The 25,445-nt window shown below is 39.9% G+C and overlaps 2 protein-coding genes across 5 annotated transcripts in view; one reads left to right on the forward strand and one right to left on the reverse strand.

Moving 5' to 3' along the window:
- Nucleotides 1-1,513: 1,513 nt before the first annotated feature.
- Nucleotides 1,514-21,024, reverse strand: KRIT1 (KRIT1 ankyrin repeat containing). Of its 2 annotated transcripts, none has more exons than XM_084282919.1 (17): nt 20,951-21,024; nt 19,883-20,012; nt 19,267-19,426; nt 17,845-17,937; nt 16,819-16,948; nt 14,623-14,866; nt 14,209-14,324; nt 13,690-13,833; nt 12,480-12,636; nt 12,108-12,215; nt 10,896-11,052; nt 8,870-9,021; nt 8,055-8,221; nt 6,329-6,416; nt 4,405-4,611; nt 3,947-4,063; nt 1,514-3,266 (listed from the first exon to the last, which is right to left on the reverse strand). In XM_084282919.1, the coding sequence occupies exons 2-17, from the start codon at nt 19,982-19,984 to the stop codon at nt 3,198-3,200; spliced, it is 2,211 nt and encodes a 736-aa protein (XP_084139045.1). In that variant the 5' UTR covers nt 19,985-20,012; nt 20,951-21,024; the 3' UTR covers nt 1,514-3,197. The 2 variants fall into 2 exon arrangements, with proteins under 2 accessions (XP_084139045.1, XP_084139046.1); XM_084282920.1 differs by lacking the exon at nt 1,514-3,266 and adding an exon at nt 4,160-4,302 and having other exon boundaries at nt 3,982-4,063.
- Nucleotides 21,025-22,606: 1,582 nt separating this feature from the next.
- The window catches only part of ANKIB1 (ankyrin repeat and IBR domain containing 1), a 96,695-nt gene continuing 93,856 nt past the window's right edge, over nt 22,607-25,445 (forward strand). For 2 of the 3 annotated variants that reach the window (XM_084282212.1, XM_084282213.1), the window contains exon 1: nt 22,609-23,087. The gene's annotated coding sequence lies outside the window, so the exon portion shown is untranslated. Of the gene's footprint in view, nt 23,088-25,445 lie in introns of all 3 variants that reach the window. The other variant, XM_084282214.1, reaches the window with a different exon arrangement.

A 25,445-nucleotide genomic window follows, 5' to 3' on the forward strand; every position in this document is an offset into this window, starting at 1 on the left:
CAACCGCGCCTCACGCAGCGCCCCGAGGAGCCGCGGGAGGGCGCTGAGGGAGGGAATGCTGGAGACATGGGGGCGGGGGGCTGGAGACCTCCCAGATCATCAGGTCCAACCATCCCCCTACTGCCGATGTCACCACTAAACCCTGTCCCTAAGCACATCCAACCTCTCCTTGAACACCCCCAGGGACGGTGACTCCACCACCTCCCTGGGTGACCCGTCCCAACACCTGACCGCTCTCTCTGAGCAGAAATGTCTCCTCATTTCCCACCTGAACCTCCCCTGGTGCAACTTGAGGCCATTCCCTCTAGTCCTGTCACTAGTTACCCGTGAGAAGTGGCCACCCCCCAGCTCCCCACACCTTCATGCAGCTGTATAGAGCAATGAGGTCTCCCCTGAGCCTCCTCTGCTCCAGACCAAACCACCCCAGCTCCCTCAGCTGCTCCTCACAGGACTTGAGTTCCATAAGAAAGGCTGGGAATGGCGGCCGCCATGCTGAGAGACCACAGGGTGCTGCTCGCAGCCCCATGTCCCTCCTCACATGAACTAAGGACAAAACAGGGGCTTGCCCCGTTAGCCCATAATTTAAGGCCAGGAACCATTCCACAGGTAATTTGAGGTTCACAGCGATTCGGCCAACCTCCACTCAACATGTAAAGCTTCTGTACTGCAAAAGGCATCCTGGCTAGACCCAGGCCAGTCCTGTCTTGCAGTGAGGCCCACACTGAAAGCAGGGAAAAACCCATCCTGGCAGCAGGACAGTCTAATGATTAATTATCCCACTTGGTAAAAATGTGCCTGTTTTTCACGGCTTAAATTTTCAACTACAATTGTGCCTTACTCAGCCTTGCTGGAATATTCCATCAAATCTTTGCTTTATCAACTATATGGTTATTGATTTAAAAATACTTGTTAGAGAAACTACTAACAGTTGACCTAAACATTTGTAAGCAGGAATTATTTCATTTTTAGACTTCCTGCAGCTCTTTTTCAATTCCAAAGGACTGTTACTAGCAGTCTACCTCTACAACATCAGATTTCTCTCTGCTCCTGTTTCACATTTCCCACTTCTAGACAAAAGGACAGCGCACACCTTTCTTGTAACAGCAACCCAGTGACAACTGCTATGCACCCAGCTGCCAGAAGCCTACCTGGACAGCATGGCTGGGCTCTCAGTCCTCAAAAACTCCCTTGGTACACAGCATCTGCAGCCTTTGGGTTTGCCAGGACTAAGAGTTTCCAGTTTTTCCGATCAATGCCCAAGTTGTATCCACAGTGCACAGCAAAGTGCTCTGTGTGCCTCAATTTGCAGTCACCATGGATCCCTTCCTGTGATCCTATCTCATGATCACCCTACAAAACTGCAAGTTTTGTAGGTAAGGTAAGCCTGTTTAAAAAAAAAAAAAAAAAAAAAAAAGTGTTTTGTAAAGTAATAGGACTTGCTTGGTGACACATTTGATGGTACTTCCATGCTGGCGGCAATAATATAAAACCAACAAAGATGACTTGTTGTAAACAATTTATTAAGTAGTAATAAATAAGAATCTTAGCAGAAAGAACTATACAGCATTAAGGCATATTAATACTGTTGTTAAATATGTGACTGTAACACACATCTTAACATTCTTCCTCTAGTTTTGTAACAAAGTGCTGCGTATGGAAGAGTACTTCTGATACCAGTGCGCCACGATAGCAAGGACGCACTATGATGGACCTGTTGCATTATTTACCTTAAATAAAAGATAACCATCCATGATTTACTGTTCTTTATGACAGTGAAGTTTCAGTTTTAAAGCACAGCTTTCTAAGAAGGTAACAAATGAAGTCTCCTGTTCACTTTTTTTTTTTTTTTTTAAGATGTTAATTTCTTAAAATGTACTTCCTAGTAGTGAGGTACTAGTAAAGGCATTATAAAACAACACAGTTCCTAACACTTGTTTTAATCTTCACTTTAAAAAACAACAAAAAAAGCCACTTGTCTGTAAGTTACTTTACAAAATATTGCACACTGTTTTAGCATGCAGTTTACATGGAAGAAATAGTCAAGTGCACTTAAAACCCCAAAATGCAACTAGGATTTTTAAAGATGTATCATGAATACTATTTTAAGGTACAACGACATGTTTCAGACTCCATAGCATTCGACCTTACACTTAAGACCCAACACGTTAAGACCCAGTCCTAACTGCAAAGAGCAAGAATGCTTATAAACTGTATTGTTGCATTATCAAACTGTAACTGTTACATAAAGTATATTCATTCCTGCATCCTGCACTCCTTGTGGTTTCAATAAACTGAAATAAGTAATGAGTAGGAGAATGAGTTTAACAGAAATAACTCAGTACATCCTATATGAGCTTTTGTTACTGCATATGTATTGCAATCCAGGGTAAGACTTATTAAACTTTCTGAAGACTTCTGAATAAGATTTATTTATAAATCTGTATCTCCCTCTCCTTCACATACAAAATTTTATATTGCACAGCAAAAGTAAAAATCCAGTTTTCCTATAACAAGCATGCTAAACATTTAATATGGCTTTTGTAGATTCAAAGTATTTCCCTTTTGACATCCTCATGCAGTATTTTAGAATAAATTTGAATACAAAGTATGAGAAAGAGTAAAAATAAAGCCAGCTATAACATTCGTCAGAAACCAAATAAAAAATATGAGTTTATCAAAAGTAGTTGGTCAAAGGATTGACTGGTCTTCTAGGCATACTTATCAACAGTATTTTAAAAATAAAGTTTGTCTACAAATACTAAAACATATACAACCTCCTCGATGTTCCACAGAAAGACAGGAAAGGTAAATAGGTTAACTGAGACTTGCTTAATGGCACCAGCAGTCCCATAATCCTCTGGGAAACAAAGTTCCCAGATTCATTCTTGTCCAACAATCAAGAATCAAGAATGATTCCTTATTCACTCTCGTCTGACCGAAATTTACATTTTACTAGCTTTACTGGTTTACCTGAAGCTCTACAATAGCTTATATGCAAAACAAAAATATTTATAAAAATAATAGATATGTTGTATAGTTTTTTAAAAAAATAAACCATGCAGCTTCTGTACAAAGTTAAAAAACCAACTGTACAAATTGACTTTTCTATTGTGTAAAACTCATGTATGTGGAAGTCTTCTGTCAGGATGGGAATTGTTTTTTGCTTAGCCATAAGATGCTGTTTCATAACTTTTCCATCATTCATTTCTTTCACTTGGCATTAACTGGCCATTTAATTTCATCAGAAGTTTTACGACGAGACCTGCCTGTGCAAGGGCATACAATTAAATTCTAATCAGCATTTCAGATCAATGACACAAACAATTTAAATATATGGCAAAGGTAAGTATACAGAAGTGTTAGAAATTACATCATTTTAGAAAAAGTAATGAAATAATGAAAAACGAGAACTAGGTTTTCCTCATAAATCAGAAAGTGTTTTTCAAAACGTTAAATCACTTCATCCCTCTATCCATATTCTTAAGAATCAAAAGGCAACTACTGTCAAAGTATACAAGACACTCAAAGCTGTAGTTCTGTTGCAACACATTTTAACATGACATATTATCACTAACACCACCTAATCCCAAACTCCACTAGTTCTGATAGAAAAGTTACCAGCTTTAACTCTGTGATTCTTGTCATATTTAAAATTGTCCTTAGAGTCTAAAGCATTGGGTACATGCAACAAACAGTTTCCATTACAAAAATTCTATTCCCTAATAACTGCAGATGTATTTTTACATATTTTGAACCCTAAAGGTTTCACATACTAGGAAAACAAGCAAACATTCTGAAATATTAGCAAGAGTTCTCATTTGAAAATCATTTTTGTGGGGACTTGGTTGGAGCATCTTTTATATGGAACAAGGGTTGTCAATCTCAAAAGAGAAGTCTAGGAAAAATAATTCAACATAAACAGAGGATGAAAAATGACAATGCTTACCTGTTTGGTATGCACAATAAAGCTCATTTTGTTTTCCAGACTGTGTATTTGAAAACATGTATCACCATCTCCCAACTGCCACATAAAGCAGCCATACTTTAGGCTGAGGAGTAAAGCCTACAATGAAATGCAGTAAACCGTCACTCAGAAAATACTCTCCATACTTACAAACTGAATTTTCCTTACTTTTCCTTACTTTAGATAGGATTCTACCTAAGTGAAACAGTATGTTCCATTATCTAGTTGTAGCTTATAAAGTAGTCAAGTGGAAAAATACGAGGCTTTCTATTAGTAGTGCCCTTTGAAGACTTCAAAATCTTGGAAATCTTCACAGTCAAGTCGGATGTGAAAAGAGACTAGTAAAAAAAAAAAAAGTAGAAAGTAGGAAGTAGCATGGGGAATTTAAGAGAACAGAATTAAAACTTAGCAGCTTTTATTGGCAGATCACGTAAGCTGACCTTTGTTTCCATGTTGAGGAGATGCAGCCCTTTCACATTGACTCCTACGTACACTTTGATGACTTTATGGCTACTTGAACTTGCTTTGGTGAATATCTGGCCGGTGAAAAAAGCTGCTCCATAAGTAGGAATTTCCCAGCAGTTCTGCAAAAACATGCGCTGAAGGTGATGCATCTCTTTACTTACACCTTCACTGGTGCTGAGGTTCTAGAAATAAAAGAACAATGGCAATCAACACGTCTTCCCAAATAATTGTGATTATTTGAAGAAAATCCACAGTTCAGTAGAATTCCCACTAAACTAGTATTCCCAAAGTGCTTTCTAGAAACCATTCTCCTGTACCTATATTAAACCCTGGAGTCACAGAAAGGCTCAGATGCCAAAACAGACTGAGGCAGAAAGCAGTTGCCTGTATGAGCATCAAAAAATCTTAACCACAGACACCTGAGCACTGCAGATCCCCACAATTTTCCCTCTCTCAGAAGTACGTTGGACTTGTCAGGCGCTAAATACATAAAATCCAAAAAACCCTAAGCATTCACCTTCATCAACCCTTCAAGCGTTCCAAGGCATGTTCAGATGAGCAAGTATCTCCCCCAAACACAGCGTGGATTTTCTATTTTTTAAACAAAAGGCAGCACAGCTTTGTTTTCTTCAGCAGAGCCCTCACTTGGAGTGAGACGTGCTCCTGCTGTTTCCTTCCTCTTCAGTAACATGAAACAGTCGCAACAAAGGGTTGTTAGAATGCACTCCGACCTCAGAATATACTGGTGTAAAGCACCCTAAATAGAAAAAGGGGAAATAACTTTCTGAGTTCTGAAACTAAAAAACATTTCTGAAACAAAAAACTGTCTGGGCCACACATGAGAAGGCACAGGGCCAAGAGGGAACATAAGTCTTTAGCAATTAGGGGACCATAATTGTGGGTGTGGTGGGTGGCACCAACCTCTTTGGTTCTACACCCTGCATTACTGTTCATCTGAATTCTACACAGCTATTTTTAAAATGTAAAATATATGAATGTCTTTGGAACAAAGATTGCAGCTCCTTTCCCCTTCTCTTGCACTCAAAAATAATGTCCAAAGAACAGAAGGCTAAAAAGCTGTGCTCACTCTTACGTATTATCAGATAAAAGAAAGAGTAGAGAATACTCTGCTGTGCCCCCTTCTATACCAGTCTTAGAAAAACCATCATCTTCCCCTTCTTCATCTATATTACAAAGATGATCTGCTGGTTTCTGACAGAAAAGGTGTAGGCTTCAGGAGAAAGCATATGATTGAGTAACCTCATCTTAAAGAAGTTGTGGCAAGACCTGAAAACATTCCCTGTGTGCCTCTGCAGAGTTTCCTGTTGGCTACTGTAAGTGATACATGTCAGCTGGTACAATTCTCCCTGTCACACCTCACTTCTTCCACAATTTGTTGCGAAGTTCGCTAATTTAATTTTCAGGTGTGTCTGACCCAGTTTGGAATTCACAGCCCGAAGTTAGATGTCTTCTACAGAAGCAGCCCAAGTCCACGTTTAAGAGTTTTGCTAAATGACCTACTCTAATCAGTGTAGTTTGTGAGTCAGTACCACTAACGTCTCTAACATACAAGTTACAAAGGAGTTTATGGATCTATCGCTGCAAGAATATGGGAAAATACAAATCAGCGTAGATTTTCTACATGTCCACCTCAATTGGCAACATCCCCCAATGGAAAGATAATGTTGAGGATAAATGAACAGATGACAAAATTGTACTTATTTTAAGAAACAAAACAACTGTAACTGTATAAGAAATAGAGCGTTCCAACAACCCATACTAAAAATTCAGAGCATACACATTTCCAGCTTCATATATGAGAATTTTTGTCCATTAACTGACAATCGGTCAAATATATGTTTAAGACAGGATTTTCTAGAATTTTACTATTTGTCCTACCTTGTATTCATGAAGTATCCTGTTTGTCCAGTGAGGAGCTTTACTCTTCAGTTTAGTGATTGGCACTATGGATTTAAGATTTTCTTCACTACAAGAAAAAGAAAGCAGAAAAGAAGTTTTCCTTAATCAAACAAAATAAGGACTCAGAACAATGGCTGCCAGCTTGCATCTTCAAGCCACATACACAGAGCTAGACAGTCAGCTCCCATTCTACCTTGCCTCCTCAGATGAGAAGCTATCCTGAAATTGAAGCTGGGGTTTCCTAAGATGGAGAGCAATTCTTAGTTAATGGCCATGCAGTTGACAGAGCTTTGTGTTAACCTCTCTGTGTCACGCATTGTGGACATGACAGGGGCAGGAAATGCTAGCAGCAGAACACGACTCTTACTTGATTACAGACCGGTTTGGTGGTTTCCAGTTTGGAAGCCAAAATTATATAGGGACAGTCGCTTAAACCAGAAAAATCACATAACTTGGTAAGGATGACAGCTTATGGGCACTCTTCCCTTCAGTGCTGTGTTCAGTACCAACAATAGCCAGGCCCGTTCATCTCCACGTGAAAATTAAATAGCTTCACTCTCGTATTATGAGCTATCTATAGAAAGTTCTATTTTTAAAAGAGGCAACAAACACTAAAAGGAAGCTGTAAAAGCCTAGTTGGCTTTCATGCACTATTAATATAGACTGCATCCCTTTTACACTGTATTTGTCCACAACTTCACTACCAAACAGAAACCCCACACAGGACAACGCATCCGGGTCACTGCTGGTTTTCTGCTCAGCGAGCTCATTCATCTGGCTTACTCTGTACAGGTACAGTCCCTATGCCTAACAGAAGGCAGAGAAAGGAACCTGGACATGAGGCAGTACAGCCAGCCCTTTCAGAGGCAGCTCCCACTTGTATCAGTGTAACTGCAGCAAAAAAATGCACCTGATTTACTGATGGTGGAGGACATAACCAAGAAAAGCAAGCCAACACAGCTCAGCTGCTGCTGTGAATGAGAAGAGATAAGAAGTATAGTAGCCTCCCAGGATAGCACAGCTGCTGTTACGTGAATGAGCTGGGGTGGAGTTGGTGGGGGGTGGAGTGAAGGTTCACACAGCAGAGGAGCGAAATCTTGATGTGTTCAGGTACCACTGTAGGAATGTATGTGGGAAGAAAAAAACACATCCCAGAAGAGCTCAGCCACAGCTCCACGGTCAAGTGAAGAGAAGGTGAGAGAAAAGCACCATCTGGCACAGCCCTGCTGGTGCTGTGTTCCTGACCAATTTGGTGTAGCATTTCACATGCAAATGTGAACAGAAATAACGCTCTCCATGGTCTCTCCATACCCCCTCCAAAAGAGGGAGGAAAGCCAGTCCAGAATCTGGTTTATCTGGACATAGTAAGGAATTCCTTCAGCATAGCCCAGTCTCCATCCTGTTAAAACACTTCACTCACATGAATACCGTTATACATTTTCATATTACTGGATTTCAGCACAGACTTGCAGAATACAGAACCTCCATCCCTCTGCCTGGGACTGCAATAAGTAAAGTTAGCGTGTTTATCAGACACCACACCTAACTTCTGTTAATGCTACAAGGGTTATATGGTCACTCTGAACTAGAGCTCAGTGACAGTAAATAACGATATACCTAAAATTTGAGAGCTTCACACTAAGTGGAACTATCTAAAATGTGTCACTGAAAAACAAAATCTGACATTTTAAATGCACATACTTACTTCAGAAAGCCCTGTTTATGCTTCTTGCTCTCATAATTTCCATAGACTATTTGTAGGAGCAGACTTGCGAGTGTGATCAGCTTGGCATCAGGTGATGTATAGAAACCTTTCAGTAAGTTATATCTGGCTTCATCAAAAAGAATAAGAATAGCTAATGGATCCTCAATCTGTTTAAAAAAAAAAAAAATAATTAATATGATTTCATGGTAAAACAAAATAAGCTTAGAAACAAGAAATACAATTTCTCATTGATTCAGAGACAGAGCACGAAGGTGTGATCCTGCTTGAAATGTACCTTTTAGTAATGCTTTGCAATGGTAAAAATGACATTTTTTTTTACTGACTTAATTCAAGACTTCATTAATCTAACGCATTTGCAAATTAAAGGTGACTAGCACACCATGCCCAATCAATAGGTTCACAGAAATACTGATATGTGTCCTCCTCCCCCGTCCCCCATTCCCCAATCAATTTTGAATATATTTGAATAATCCCACTGAAATTGACTAATTAAGTATTGGATACATCACAGTATGAGGAAAAGAAAACAGAGCATGACAAACAGAGACTGGGGCACATGGACTTACAATAAACCAAACAGTTCAGAAGGTGAGAAATTAAGAGAGAGTCTGAGTGAATGTTGAGCAGGCATGGGGCAGAACTTGAAGACAAACTCTTACAGAAAAGGGAAGGAGAGAAGAGATCTGATTTAAGTAAGCATGGAAATTACTACAGTCACTAAACACACTGAGTGTTGATGTTCAAGGTGTCCTGATTCAGACCATGGTTTCACGCTATGACTTCTATGTGCAGACCTTTTTTTCTATTTCCAGTGGAAGTCTCACATCTCTTCTCAGGAAAAGCTGTGAAGTTTCCCTCTGAGGATCCAGATTTGTCAGTTCAGTGAATATTTCAGGCCAGTCTCGAATATGCTGCAAAGGCTTGTGATATGGCTTCAGTTGGAGGCCTAGAAAATACCAGTTTGTTTATAAATAAACAGAACAATAACCTAGCATATACATATATGGATGTTAAATTCTGTGCCAGAAACAGAATATCTCAAACTGAGGACTCATTAACAAACAGTTTTCCAATGCTTTCTAAACTGCTACATATAAAAGGTTTTAAAAATACAGACATATTGACAAAACTCTTGGCATATACTTAATAAAAGCACTAACGATGAACCTTTGTTGTTTTCATCTTCCCAAGAGTGAACTTGTATTTAAAAACCTAATGGAATATCAAGATGGATCATAAAGCCACAAGTAGAGGGAATCCAGAAAGCAAGCAGACATATTAAATAAATCACAATAATTATTATGGGACAAAGTCCAAAAGTCTGATTTTGACGGAAAAATACAGATATAGCTTATCTTGCAAACATACTTGCCATTTTTGGAGATATAATCCATAAACCTTTCACAACAGACATTCATTTTTTTTAATATGTGAAATATCTTATCAGGCTACAATAATTCAAATTTACATGTTCTCCTGTCTGTATCAGAGATGATATAAATGCAGAGGTTCCAGCTACAGTCCTGCTATATACATACCTTCAGCTGTGCTCATTCACTTGTCCTGCCTGTCTTTGTGATTACTGTTTAGCTGTTTTCTAGTAGCGAGGAACCAGAACTGCATTTGTTTTATCTTCACTGCCCTAGCTTCTACATTGTGACATTTTACCTTATATGTAAAAATTCAAAGGACCTATTATAGTGGAACATGTTTTCACTGAGGATAATCTATCTATTCACTCTACTTATCCCCCCTACATTCAAACACAGAAAAATATTATCCATCCTATATACAAGGAGACTATGTGGTCTTTACAACTGCATGCAACAAACTGCAAGAAATGTATTTTTAAAACTTGTCATTAATTGTTTGAAGGACTATATATCAGAAGCTGATTCATTTTTAAACTTAGGCTAAATATCTACAGAATTGCTTCGTTTTAAACAAACAATGTATCAGCGAATATTTCCCCTAAAATGCAAGGGTAGTATTTCTGTGATTTAAGTAAAACATGATATATATGCTTTAAAAAGGCAGTAAGACTTAAATACTCAAACACTTCTTCCCTGTCTATAGCAGAAGGACTGGACTAGATGATCTTTAAAGGTCCCTTCCAACCAAAGCCATTCTCTATGATCCATTCTGTTCCAGGTATTACATTCAAATGTGGGTTACAGTAGCCAGACTGCATACAACTACAATACTTTTATATTTAAAAAAAGTAACAATGCAACAGTGCTGAAGTAGTAGAATAATGACATCAATAAATAGAAGTTTGAATGCAAGGCTTCTGTCTTAACCGTACTGTCAACACAGCAACACAGTATCCACTGGACCTTAACTGTGTTTTGTAAACAGAAAGGCAATCTGGAACAGGCTCATCTTCCAAGATAAAATACATTTTAGGTGCCACAGTGAGAGAGTCAGACCTACTGGAGATAGCCAAAACAATGAGTAAAATGAAGTTATCTGTAACTCTGAAAGCACATTTTGGAGATATCAGGCTGTAACGGCTGGGAGCTGATCTACTGCAGGAAAGCTTAAGCAGAGGAAATAGAAAATTGGGTCTCACTCCTTATGCAAAATATATAAAGAATGACACCTGTAAGGATCACAGAGTCTCCAGGAGGGGCAAAGCATGTTAACAGACAGCCTAGATATAAATTAATTCCTAAACATGGTTTGTAAGAAACTGATACAGAGTATTACAAAGCTGTCAGAGACCATGTTTCCTATTTTCTTAAGAAAATTGTCATTTTTTTTAAAGCCAAACAAAAAAACCTGTGATAAACTCTCAAGTATAACTTCCCCGTTACTTACTGAGATTCTCAGAACAGATCCAGATAGTGAAGTATTGCTGAGTTTCTTGAGACAAACGCATCCCTTCCATTATTTGCTGTACAGTGGTATTATTTCCATGTTTCAGCTCAACAGAGCGGTATGACCCATCCATACGATAAATCCGTGCCTTTTCATACTACATAAAGAAACAGTGTTTAATTCTTTAATGTAAACTTATACAAATTATTGTTGGTGCTTGACACTGTTGAGAAAAAACACACTGCACAACTTCTTCATATTTTTGTTTAAGAAAACTGTATGTTTCATGTCCCATGCAACTTCTTATGAGGTGTTTTTTTTTGTTTTGTTTTGTTTTACCACAGTAACTACAAGATAGGTTCTACTGATATTTGAGGAGTTTGCTTTTGTTTAACTCAAAGGCAAGCAGGAACTTACAGAAAAAGGGATCTGGGCTCAACTGCCTAAACAGATCCTGAAATGACTACCTCACTATTACCGGCATGTTATGAACTATTCTCACCATTAGTCTAATCCAAAAAAGGTTAATTTTTCAGGAGGAAAGCACCATCCTTTACACAGACCCCAGCAAAATAAGAATACAATCTCACTAAGATCTTTTAGCCCTTCAATAATATTGCTAATAATAAATCATTTTCCCCTTTCAGAATTCCCATAGCCTTCAGTGATTTACGTGTGGGCGCAGAGTGCGCTTTCTGAGAGACTGAAATCAGGTGCTTAAAGCATATACAAGTCATACAAAGTAAAGAAACATCTTGTGTTCATCTCTCCAACAGGTTCAGTGTTTCAGCTTCTCAAATAAAATGTTGCAAGATTGTGTTATTTCCTCTCCTCAAATCTACTCAGTGCTCAAGAACTGAGTAGCCTATTTTGTAGAAGTCTGCATTTAAGCAGCTGAGTGTCCCTGTTTATCAGCACATAAGTTAATAAGGCATAAAGAAAAGTAATGGTTATATCATCAAAAGTAGACATGAGATCAACAGTTGATGTGGTACTTCTACAAATAAATCAAATAAACACATTTAAAGTCTTACTAGCCATAATTATTCACAAAAAAAAAAAATAGACAAAATGCTAGTTTGTCAATATTTACACTAACAATTTAAGTATATTGCATGTTTCCAGTAACAGCTATAAGTCGGCCTAGCTCTTCCACAAGTCTATGTGTAAATTAAATATAAACTGCAAACTATTTAGAAAATAAGCACATACAGGTTTATTTATGGCTTCCTTCAGCAGTTTTGCAGTTTCTTCCCATTCATTTTGTTTGTTCTCTTCACAGACATTCAGTGGAGACCTTCCCTGTTGATCAGTAATGTGCTACAAACAAACAGAAACACAGAAAATACATTGTTTTGACTGGAGATGGGTAAACACTTACATATTTTCAAGATTATTAAGATCCTCAATCCTGGAGTTTAACATTTCATTGATATAGAATGGGAAAAGCAGAACTGAGGAAAACCATTTTTTTGGCAACCTCTCCATGGGATGACACACTTTGATCTGGACACAAAGTATTTCACATGCACAACCTAGAAAGGGGATGTTAAACTGCTATTTCTGTACACAAACAGAACTTACTCTGTCAATTTCTGGATGATTCAGTAAAATTTGTACTATTTCAGCATGCCCACCTCCAGCAGCAAAATGCAGAGGAGAGCTAAGCTGGCCATTCAAAAGGTTTGGATTGCATTTCCCTTTCTCTAACAGCATCCGAGTGGCTTCAACTTTTCCATACCTGCAGAGAGATTAAAAACAGAACAGACACAAGTGTAAACAACAATCTTTTTCAGATACTCCTAAATATGAAAAAGTATACTGCCATGCTCAAGAGTTTAACTCTGAAATGACACCAAAGAGAAGGGAACATTAATAAGTTTGTGGCAACTATTGTACACTTACTCGGTACCATCTAGTAACTGTTTATTGGATTCATTACGGACACACCCAACCTTGCTTTAAACAAAGTTGGGGTAGCTGTAGCAATGCAGTCACACCAAAAACAGGGCTCAGCCTCGCCCACAAGTAATGTGATTCTCAAAATCCTTGTGAGAATCACATTAAACCTTCTGACTGTCACGTAGATGTCTCCTGAGAACACCTAAACCTCACACTGGTAATTGGTAAATCTGATGTATGCTGTTCATGTAAATTTTCTGAGAAACACTAAAAGTCAAATAAGTTTTTTGTTTGTTTTCAAACAACCGAGCTTGATTTTCATGTTCTTCAGGTCATCAGACACAATTATAAATACAGAAGACTAACTTGCTTAAGGACAAAACAAAAGCATTTCTACAACAACTGACAAAAGCTTTGAAGGAATTATAGATTAAAATCATCACAGAATTATAGAATCAGACAAGTTGGCATCTGGAAATTACCTAAATCAGCTTCCTGCTCAAAGCATGACCGTCACCAACACTTGCTATTGCTGTACAAAACTACTTGTAGCCTTTAACCAGTGAAGACTGCAAAAGTTACCACACTAAACCAGACCCAGCAATTAAAACAGGTGCTTCAGGACAGCTATAGGAACAATAGATAAGTGTTTGATGATATGGTATCCATACCTGGTCTCTGAAACCATTCAGATAGCAATTATCTCAAAACCTGAAGCAATATTTCTCTTCAAAAGGTTAACACTAACATTTATTAGAGTCCAACTATAAAAGTCTAGATTTTTTTTTCCTCATTTTTGAGTCTGCATGATGAATTACACAGGTGCTTAGTGCTAAAGAATTGCTACAGCAAGAATATGCTTCATTTGCAAAAATATATCGAACTGACTCACCAGCATGCATAATGGATAGGTGCCCAGTGGTCACTGTCTAACTGATTAACAGAAAACTTTTTGTCCAGAAGGTGGCTTAGTAAATCAGAATCGCCTTCACAAGCACTCCGATGAAGAGGGAAATCATCTACCCACTGGTGTTCCCTATTAAATTAAAGGGAAAGCAGAAGGAAAACACAGTTCAGTAATATTTCAATGACTAACTCACGACTAACTTCAGATCTACAGCTCATGCAGCTAAAATGTGTATTTGTACAACTAGTATTTTAGTCATGCAGTAGCCAAGCCACAGCTGTACTCATTATGCTAAGAAATGCTTTCCTAATGTTTGTAATTTAAAACTTCCTTGACCCATCCTTTAATTGTTGTTTCAGTACTTAGAGACTTCAAATAGATTTTTTTAAATAGGCATTTGTACAGTGAAACCCTAAAGAGAACATCATTCTGAGTCTGCCAAGTACTACTGTGATGTAACAAAGCAAAATTATCTATTAAAGAAAAAGAAATGTAAGGTAATACTTGTCCTCTGTGACACTGCTCATGCTACGTTGCCACTTTTCTCTTTTAGGAATCTGAATTTTTGAATAGTCTGGGGCTCCAAGGCCAAAGTATGGATTTATTACCACTTTGTCAACCTGTGAAGACATAATTTAAACACAACTGAAAAAAAAAGTCTTACTGAGATTTGGTTAAACAATCCCCCATCCAACCCAAGTATTCTCTTGGAACCAAATTTATGCTAGTGACATTTTATAAGTAAAGGGACTCCTGTTCAAGTGTGTGGATTTTAAAACCTATTTGGCAGTTAAGTGTGCAAGAAAGAAATCTGATCACATTAAAACACAAAGCATGCTCATATAAAATAAATGAATGAGCTGTAAAATGAAAATGTACATATGTTTCACAAATATAAAATGAAAATACAGTTCTTACCCTATTGGTATATTGAAGGTCAGACCCAAACAAGGGATTATAGATACACATATCTGCTTTCTCCAGTGCCAGCATTTTACTCTTTATTTCCAAGGCAGTATAACCCATGTGTAACGAGCTCTCTGTTTGACCAGGTTCTATAGCATAGGCAGGGTTTATTACATTTGTTTTAATTCTCTCAAGAGGAGATGGTCTGAATAAAGCTGGGATGGAATGAGACTGGGTATGCCGTTCATCCAGCCACCTGCAGAAGAGAATGAGCAAGTAATTCATTTTCAGGTAATAAATGAATATTTTGGTCATGCCTGGCCATTATTTTGTTTGATTAAGGGTTGTATGCACGATAACTATACATTAAGAAATAATTATAATGTGCACAGAATTTTATCACACTAAATTACTCCCCCCAAATTATTTTTTTAATAGAATATAGTTAAGCAAACGTTTGCTCAAACACATTTCCGGCAGATGCAACCTCTCAAAGAAAAGGAAATTAAGATCTACAGTAAAGGTAGCGATGGTTACAGCCAAAACACGTAACCACACCAAGTTATCGTTTCATTTACTTTCAGTTCATCAGTGTTACTACTCTCAGCATACTCATTTTGAAACTTAAAGCAATTTGTTTAAAGTGTGAGCTGAAGTTTCAGTATGTACGCAGACTGAAGCTTCCTTTGATAACTTAGAAACTGCTAATTCTCTTTCATGTAGGCTACCACCTGCTTTTTCACATAGCTTTGCTGAAGATTATTCTGTTTTAAGTGGACTCCTCCTGATAATATAGAACGGCTTTAGGGTCATGTGGAACAAGACATTTTAAAAATCTAAAGTCAGGTTTGCATTTTAGGTTTCCACACATTCTTTCTGGAAAGCTTGAAATAAATTCATACTTCACTAGAATATAATAAATTCTTTTTAGTGATTTACCCCAGAAATGTAGAAGAAAGAAATAGATGCTCTGGAATGAAAGATCCACTGACAGGATCATTTGGATCTTGCCAGTCTAAGAATGTGGCTTGCAGTTCAGAGAACATTCCTAGGCCTGGATTTTTAAGTCCCGGATCCAATCAATCATGTCCTGCAAAAGCTATGTTCCTTTCACTTACTCATAGTCCTGCTGAGAGGAAGGTCTTTAAAATTGTGGTCATTGTGCTCTAAACACCCTCTTGCCTAACTGAGGGTATTTTCAGGTAATTTCAGTTGATAGATTAATTTGAAAAGTTCAAAGTACCATATTGAAGTGTTATTTCAGACTACCTCCCTAGAGAATAATCCATATAAACTCTTTTCTATTATACTTCCAAAGTTTCTCTAACAGCTGTAAGCCTGGTGACGCCTTTTAAGCAGAGCTTAGAATCTGAAGGCATAAATTAACAAATAAATATAAAATCTGGCATAATGGTATACACAGAAATACTAATGAACTGCACAAAAACTACACACAGAACCTTGCCATGCAGTAGCCTGTAATTATTATTATTATTATTGTTATTATTATTACTTTTTGTATTAGCCAAGAGCTTCACCTGACCTTATGTGTGGCAGAAAAAGGTGCTCATAAACATGATGTTTTCCTATTTCCTATTAAAGGCCTCATTAACCTACAGTTCAGACAGACTTACTCCTGCAAATAAGTTCATACATAAGTATGTCTGGTATTTCTTTGTTAAGGGGACATTAAACGTAAAAAAACCTGCTCACATGTTCAAATTTCAAACTCCTATAAATCTGGCTAAACAACTAATCACCGTTCCGAAACTTAATTCACTACTGCAAATAAACATGTATGTCTGGGAGAGATGCACTTCACTGTTTCTAAAGGCAAATCTAAATGGTATAAAATTAATAAGATATTTCCACTGCAGTCTTGCAAATACTCTTATTGGTAACATTCATGTCACTTCCAGAAGATTAAATATTAGTATTTTATGTGATTTTATAAAACATTCACTGTAAGCAAGGACTTCCAAGAAGCCACTTGATTTAAACAAGCACACCATTTCTCAGTTTACAAAAACATTTTGAAAAAGATTTAGAAATCTGTTGTCATGGTTTTAGATTCTGATAAACGTGAAGAAAGCAAACTGGTATCACTATGATTTTCTTTTTATTCACAATGATGTAAAAATTATTTGCAACATCTCCAATTTTTTTTCTCTTCTATTTTACTGTACTTTTATTTATGGCATTTCTTACTTGTCCAAGGCAATTAGCATTCTTGCAGTAAGTGTAGCAAAGTGGGTACTGGATTCACTGCAGACCCTCATGATGTCTTGTAAACAGTAGAACACGGGACATCCCGGACTGTATGCATATTTTGTATTATCTGTAAGGGAAACATACTCTGAAGACTCATCAAAGAAAACAATCTTGTTTTCCCTTCTGCATCTTTTGTAGTTATGTGTTCCCAACTGAGACTAGCTGAACTTTTTCCATACAATAATTGATAAAAATTATACACAATCCTTACATAACAATTTACAACTCAAAAGACTAGCCTTAAAATACATGACGTGTTCAGTTACTACACCATCACTGTGATCGGCTTCGTCTGAGAAATTAATATGAAATGTTTGCTGTTGTCAGAAAAAAAAAAAAAAAAAAAAAAAAGAATAGCGCTTAGGAACTGAAGAAGTGTTTAACGCTATTGGTAACTCCACAATGGTATTTATTTATTTGATAGTTTTTATCCTTAAGGACTATCACAAAAACAAAAAAGGAGTTTCACCAAAGGCACACAGACACTTATTTCAGGCTTGTTTTTAAAAACTTTCCCGACAAGCAGTTTACTTAGCCTTCTAAAGAACTTCTTCACCATTCCACATTAAACAAAACTGCTTACAGAATTCACTAAGCATTCTTCTCTGAGTAAACAACACTGAATTGAATAGTCTGGATGCCTTATTTACAATTGCATTCAGCAAGTTCAAAGGAGGTGATTACAGTTCAAAACATATGCATTAAGTGAACAAATACAGCTTAAATCCATAAGTGAAAGTGTGCTATAGTTATAGAAATAAATGCAATCCATTAAAAACAAGTTTTTCCCATGCCTTTATGCAACATTTTCAAGTTTTAAAGTGTTCAGAGAGAGGTTTCCATGCAAATCTAACTTTTTAATGTTTAAATACAAATCACACAGTGTATTCATAAGAATTCTTAAATCCTCAACTGAACTTCTACTAACACGAATGCAACTTCAGAAATTATATTTAGTGTTACCTTTCACAACGGTTGGAACGATGTAAAGTGATGCCTCCTGGCCTGTCTTCTCTCCATCAAGAGGAAACTTCTTCATTAGCACTACACGCTTCCCTAGTACAGTATTAAAAAACAAACAAACAAAAAACAATTAATTAATCGAGAAAACAAAACAACCCAGAGTTGGCTAACAGAATGCTTACCAGACCCATCCTTCCTAATTTTAGGAAGAAAAGTCACTTATTATTAGCTATAATGTAAAGCAAGGTTAGAAAATCTAAATAAATACACAAAGCAAAGAACATAAATATGTATATACCCATTAGCCTGAAAGATAACAGACTGTACACCTTATTTCACAGTAATTTTTCTATGCCTCTAATTATTCAGGTAGCATTCACCCCCTAAACCACTCATCTTTAAGTTAAATAAGATTCTTTCTGAAATGGGAAAGTGCAACTGCATGCAATATTTCAGGTTAGGGTAATTCATGTAGTGGTAGGACAGTATTTTCTGCATTATCCTCCCTTCTGCCCTTACAGAATCCAGCATTTTGTTTGCTTTTCTGACCGCAGTTGCATATTTTAGCAGAGGCTACACTAAACAGTTCATATTAATGCATGGTTCCTGAATCAATTTAAAACTCTCCAAATTATGTAAAAAACAGACAGTTTTTGCTTTTGCTAGGCATCCCTCAATGTGTACTAATGCTATTAAGTTATTTCATGTTTCCTGCTTCACTGCCTTTGTTAAATCCATCCAACCCCACCTATTGCCACCTACAACATTTTACCGTGCAACCAGTTTATCCAAATCGTTAGCACTGTCTTGTCTGCACTGACAACCTTCCCAGTGTAACCTTACTTACAAAACAAAGATGAGGTGCACAGCAAAAAAAAAAAAAAGTGCTTTAGTCAGTATAGTTTATACCAATCTGGAAGTTAAATAAGCTGACTAAACCAATTTTTGTCAGCACAAACACAAGGTCACTTGCTGGACCAGCCATGTCACAGTAATAAAAAAGAAAATGTACCAACCAAATTATAATTGTAACTGATACAGTTATGCCACATGTTTTTTCACGTAGATATTGCATCTCTTATACAATGCTGGCATCAGATCAGACCAAGGTTAAAAAAGGTGCTTCCATCTGCTTTGCCAGAAGTTTAGCTATAAATTTCAATTTGAGGTGGAATAGTAGAACAAACAGGCAAAGTTTCACTTAAGAATCTTTTAGTAAGCATTTTATGGACTTGGAAGGTAACAGGAAACAATGGTAAATGAAAGGTTTTAGCTGTGTGGTGGTTTTTGATGTAACTCAAAACGTACCTTTTTTTTTTTTTTTTTTTAATTTCACGCTCTTGTATTACCTCCATGTGTCCATTTAGATTTTAAACTATTTTGTAGAGCTATCAACAAAAAATCAGACTAGAATATTTTTACCTTTAATACCCTGATTGGCTGGTGATATTGGTTTGGTGGCTTCTAATACATAATCCAAGATGCTCTGGGTTATCTCAGTGCTTCCCTGCAGTTTAGTTTCCAGCAAAACTTTCTTTCTTTTTTTCTTTTGACCTTCAATGGGAACTTCGAGCAGCAAAATCTTTCAAACAACAAAGAAACAAAAGGTGTTTAAGCACGACTTAGACAAGCATTGAACAACTGGGTGTTTTTTTTGGTTTGTTTGTTTTTAGGTTTATCACACCATGGTAAAAGCAGTAACCAAATTCATGAAGTATTGAATCTGGAGGAGCAGGACAGTGAAGTCAGAATGACCTCCGCAACAGTAAGGTTAAAGATAAAAAGACAAGGCTGCTCCCTTGTACTAAGCAGCCCACAGGGCGAAAGGCCCTGATGTGAAATGCAAGACAAGGAAATTACACAACCGTAAAGTGCTCAAATAATCTAATGATGGTGTGACACACAGTAGGTATGTGACATGCATGTATGTTATTTAAGCAATCTTACTATCAGATTTTCTTTTTTGCTTTATTATTATACATTTATTATTACATACTATTTTTTAAATGTTAATAAAGAAAAAATCTTAAAGTTTTACTTCATAGGATTTAGCTCGATATTCCCGAGAGTTCAGGCTAGCAGTATTTTTTGGACGAATCACAGCAACATAGGCATCTCCAAGGTTTTCTGGGTTTCCCATCTCTCCTCCTGCTTTTTTAATCTTATCCCTGGAAATAATGAATAAACAGTAAGTAAAGATTCAGCTGATATTAAAAACAAATCCAACAGCACACTAAACACCAGTATGCAGTGGTTATGTCCGCTGATTCTTTGTGTTATTCATTTATTATTCATTATCTCTTTAGCTGGAGAAATACCAATGGTTACTATACTTCTGCTTACTGTTCATGAAATAATAACATAGACAAAAATAAGAGAATGAGGAAAATCTTACATTACGTAGATTTTATATGAATAATCTTGTTCTCTAAACCACTTTTACAGTAAACATATTTTTTCCAATTTGTAAATAACTCTTCACATTTTGCAAGCCAGACATAAGGCCAAAGAATTTTAGGACACTGAAAAAAATGTTTTAAAGTTATAAGCATGGTAATTCACAAAAGGTGCTGTCACAAAGTACTGTATTTCTATCAGTTACACAGGGATTTCAGGAAAAAAAACTTGAACCCTTTCGTCTTATTTCTCCCAATATGAAGTAAAATAGTCTTGACTACAGTCCAAGTAACAGAGCTGATAAAAATAAGCTGAAATATGGATTTATTTTTTTTCTTTAGCAGGATTGTAAGCTGAGCCACAATCCATTCAAACACAGCTTCTGGAAGCAATACATCTTCAGTTTTAGCAAAAAGTGAACAGAGGTCTCACATTTGATTTATTAAAAAATTTTGCTTACACTTTAATTCAACCTAAAGTAACAACTCCTGTAATTACAAAATCTTATGAAAATGATTGGGAAAGCCTCTTAGGGCTAACAAAATCACTTCATAGATCAGATTCAAGACAGCCTGTCATGTCTGGCCACGAGCACTTTTCAGATGATCATTTTCTTAATTTGCACATGAACCTCCTCTCAGTCTACATGCTATTTGCAGATTAATCTTTCCACAAAGATTTTTAATGTTACTGTTTATATTTTCTTCACCTTTTCTAGGAGAAACGGAGGTCTTCAGATTCCCATGCTTTTAGTCCAATATTTCTGCTGGGATCAGACTACCTGAAAATACATTGAAAACATACATAAATAACAGCACACACAGTTTCACCTTCAGTTAAGACAACTGCATTAGTTAGCTGATGTAATGGTGGCACTTGAGTATATCAGGAAAGAAGTATCTAAATATGGATTGGCATTGCAGTAGCTTCTAGGAACATTAAATAAGCAATGCACTAACTCGTGAGATTTAAAGGAACAAGAAACACCCATCCCTTGCAGGCAGCTGGGCAAGGCGTGGTGTCTGGGTGTCCTTACATGCACTGGGGTATGTTGGGTTTGGGTCACAAGTGTGGAGAAGGAACCTGTGTGGCCAGGGCTGGGCCACCTGGGTGGCTGGTGCGTGGGCCACAGATGGATTTGCTTGCAAGGAGGCTGCTCTGCACTCAATCCAGAGAGGGGATGATGATAATTTCAGGAAACAAATAGCTCTGAGAGCTGCCACGTGACTTCAGAAAACAAAAATGGAGAGTGAAGAAGGAGGATGTAACAATAAAAACTTTCAGAAGACACCACCTGTGACTTGATCCTAACCAGACCCTTATGGCTGTAATGCATACGTGTCCCAGCAGATGTGGGCTCTGAAGAACATGCTTTGACCAGATCCCTCCGGAGCTGCTGGCCCGTCCCCGCTCCCTCACACCTCCACTGAGGTGTGCTGCACTCCTTTGACCTCCCAAAGGAAGAGGCCCAGTGTGCACCCCTGAGGTGGTTTCTACCAAGCTGCAATGAGGTGGCTGAAGCTGCACTTCCTCTCCCACATGAATCCTAGAATCACTAAGCTTGGCAAAGGCCTCCAAGATCATCAGGTCCAACCATCCCATACCTCCAAAGTCACCCACTAAACCCTGTCCCTAAGCACCACATCCAACCTCTCCTTGAACACCCCCAGGGACGGTGACTCCACCACCTCCCTGGGCAACCCGTCCCAGTGCCTGACCGCTCTCTCTGAGCAGAAATGTCTCCTCATTTCCCACCTGAACCTCCCCTGGTGCAACTTGAGGCCATTCCCTCTAGTCCTGTCACTGGTTACCTGTGAGAAGAGGCCGACCCCCAGCTCCCCACCCCTTCCTTTCAGGCAGTTGCAGAGAGCAATGAGGTCTCCCTGAGCCTCCTCTTCCCCAGACCAACACCCCCAGCTCCCTCAGCCGCCCCTCACAGCACTTGTGCTCCAGGCCCCTCAGCAGCAGCTGGACACGGAGCATGGCCATGACCCCTCCTGCAGCGGGCAGCACCCCCCTTCCCTCCCCTTCCTCCCCATCCCTCCCCGCAGCACCCCAGGCCCTGTGGCAGGGCCGTTCCCCGCCCTCCTCGGGGCCGGCCGCCCCGCGCCCCGCTCCCTCCTCCCTCGGCCTCCTCCGCCCGGCTCCCCGCGGCCGGGGCCGCCCCAAACTTCCCAGCCCCTCCCCGCCCGAGCCCCGGTGCCCCGCAGAGGCCGCCCCACAGCGGGGATCCCCCGGGGGCGCCCCGCTCTCTCCCCCCTTGCCTTCCTCGCTGCCGCCGGCGGCCGCCTCCCCCGGCGCATCCTCGCTGGGCGCCGCAGCCGCGCCCCGCCGCGCTCCGCCCCGGCTCCTCCCCGCTCCTCCTTCCCTCCCTTCCCTTCCTTCCCTCCCTTCCCTTCCCTTCCCCGGCCCGGCGGATCCGCTTCCCGTCGGAGCCCCGCGGGCCCCGGCCGCCCATGAGTTTCCGGGTCGGCGGCCTGAAGGGCTGCTGCTGCTGCTGCCGCCGCCGGGCGTCGGCTGCGGGCGGAGAGAGAAGGAGGGGACGAGGAGGAGGAGGAGGAGGAGGAGGAGGGCGGCCGGGAGCATGAGGCGCTGCTGCCGCCGCCGGGCGGGGAGCCGCTGAGCCGAGGGCCCCGGCAGCGCCGCCGAACAAAGGGGGAGCGAGGCGGCGGCACCCGCAGCCACAGCCGCAGCCGTGCCCAGGGAGCCCGGAGCCCCGGAGGGCGCCGCAGAGCGGAGCGCGGAAAGCGGCCGGCGAGGGGCGAGCGAGCGGCGGCCGCCGAGCAAATGGAGGCGCTGGGCGGCGGCCGCCGGGAAGGGCCGGGGGGAGCCGCCGCGAGCAGCCGGTGAGTGCCCGGCGGGGCTCGGCGAGGCACAGCCCGGAGTCCCGACCCATCCACCGTGTCCCGGGGGGGGTCCCTCGGAGAGGCAGCGCCGGGGTGCGGAGGGGAACGGGCGGCTGGGGGCCGGGCGGGGGCTGCCCGGGGTGGCTGCCAGCCGCCGGGACCCGCCGCCAGCAGCCTCCCCGCGGCCAAAGCTGGAGGGCTGGTGTCTTGGTCTGACTTTGTTTGATTTCCAGAAGAAGCACGGCGAAGTGTTGGTGCGGTCGCTGCTTTATGTAAGGGGCAGGCTCGCTCCCTGAGGCGTGTCTGGGCGCACGAAGCTGGCTGCGAAACGCCAAGAAGCCGGGGCAGCCGTGACAGCCCGGCCCGGCCCGGGGCGCCAGGAGCCTCGCTGCGGAGTGAGGCGCTCGGGCAGCCTCGCCAGGAGTTTCCACGGCCCCTTCCTTCACTACGGGGCCGTGCTGAGCTGTAGCGGTGGGCGCAGCACCCGCAGACCTGCCCCAACTTCTTTCGCTTTGCAAAGAGAGAGGCGGCTTCCGAGGGAGCGAGCAGCCGCAGCGCCCGGCAGCAACAAGAGGCTGAAAGGCAGAAGCTTTCCCTGCCCGTATGGCTGCTTTGTCCTTACTTCCATCTCTTTGCTTTTAAATGTGAAGCGTAGCGTGTTCACTTCTCCTCAGTTTCTTTTCGGTACACGGGAAAGTGCTCTCCTTCCCCTAAAAGAAAAAGGGGTTATTCATACGGAAAGTGACAGCATTTTTCAACTTCTAACACGTGGCTCGTGTACCTGAGGTATACACAGAAGTGAAACGGTGGAATTTATAACAGGATTTAAAAGAAGTCTCTTTTTTGTTTTCTTTAAATTGATGTAGAAAGTGTGAGCAGCTGCTCTTGCAAATAAGAGACCAAATTACCGAGGAGGCTTCTGGAAACTTTAATTCCAAGACTTGGTGGTCTTGTACTCAAGCAATTCCCACTTCAATAAATTTAGTTTAGCCTGTACTAAAATACTTCATTCTTTGTTTTAACAGATTATTCCTGAATTAAAAGTACTACTAGAAAGCAAGCAATAAGCTAAATAATGTTGGTGATGCTCTCTCTTTGTATGTACATCAGTAGAATATTAGGAATGAAAATAATTTGAAAAAGAAAAAAAAGTGGAATGATTTATAGTGAGTAGCATCAGTAGCCAAAAGAGGAAAATCAAGCAAGATATAAGATCTACACGGCCCGTTTTCTCATTTTTACACGTGGTTTGCCACGTCTAGCCAGGATGAGGTATGTATAATTGTCTGGTGAGGCTTACAGAAAGAACCTGGAGCTTCCAAGATACATATATATATATATATATATATATATATAGCGTTTAAATTTACTTCTGTTTGTCAGGTATTTCTGTCAGGATTACACGCTCCTGAAAGTTAAAGGAAACAGCTACCATGCCTGCTACACCAGTCGGTTTTGGTTCAGTGGAACAACTTCTTAAAATGGTTTTAGACAGTGTCGTCAAGTCTCACTTACGTGAGAGCTTGTTAACGCGATGGCTGATTCAATGTGTCCTGAGCACTTTCTCACCCATTAGTCCCTGGCGCCTTTGCTGTGATTGATTAGCACTAAGTTATTTTTGTTGTTGTCATTGTTGTTTCAGTAATAGAGCTTTGTTGATCAGTTTTTGACTAGTTTGGCCAGCAGAGTTTTTTGTTTGTTTGTTTTGTGGTGGCTTTGTATGTGTGTGATTTGTTCTGTGTAGATTTCACGTAGGCTCCATTACCTGAGTGGTAAATTAACTTCATCTTGAAATCTGAATTCTCGAAGTTGCTTTCTGGTGTTGTGATTGTTGGAATTTTGTCACCTTTGCTAAGGTGACCCCTACCAGTAAACGAAGTGGAAGTCTGGAGGTTACACATGTCTGTACTGAACCTGTTATGTTTCTAATCCCACTGCTGTATAGTAATTGATGATAGATAGGAAAGAGAGATAGGATAGATAGGAAAGAGAGATCTTTTGTTTTGCTTGAGTAGTAGACCTGTGGAAATTGTGAAACGTTCAAAATGACAGAGAAGATTGTGTTTTGAAAGCTGTCATCATCAGACAAGATTTTTACTGCTTCCCTCCTCCCTCCCAAATACACTGCACATGAATTGCATATATATGTAATTTGGGGGGCTGCAGAATATTTCATGCAAGATTATATCGCATTAACAGTTTAAGCCCAAGCAGTCTACCTAATGCTTAAACTACTAGTTTTCTTCAGAACCTCTAAACATCTTCCGGATTTAAAGTGAAACTGGTAAAAATAGCCCATTTGCCATTTTCCTCGGAGGATTATTACATTGTCTTCACTAGTATCAGTAAAATAGTATG

This window comes from Netta rufina (assembly GCF_964035555.1).
Source record: "Netta rufina genome assembly, chromosome: 2".
Classification (NCBI taxonomy): Eukaryota; Metazoa; Chordata; class Aves; order Anseriformes; family Anatidae; genus Netta; species Netta rufina.

What these genes read in the sequence shown, in the direction of transcription:
- KRIT1 (XM_084282919.1), bottom strand. Translation starts at nt 19,984, where the DNA reads ATGGGAAACCCAGAAAACCTTGGAGATGCCTATGTTGCTGTGATTCGT. An exon ending in ATCGAGCTAAATCCTATGAA is followed by an intron (nt 19,427 to 19,882) that starts GTAAAACTTTAA and finishes GTTGTTTGAAAG; the next exon opens with ATTTTGCTGCTCGAAGTTCC. An exon ending in CGTTCCAACCGTTGTGAAAG is followed by an intron (nt 16,949 to 17,844) that starts GTAACACTAAAT and finishes TTTCCCTTACAG; the next exon opens with ATAATACAAAATATGCATAC.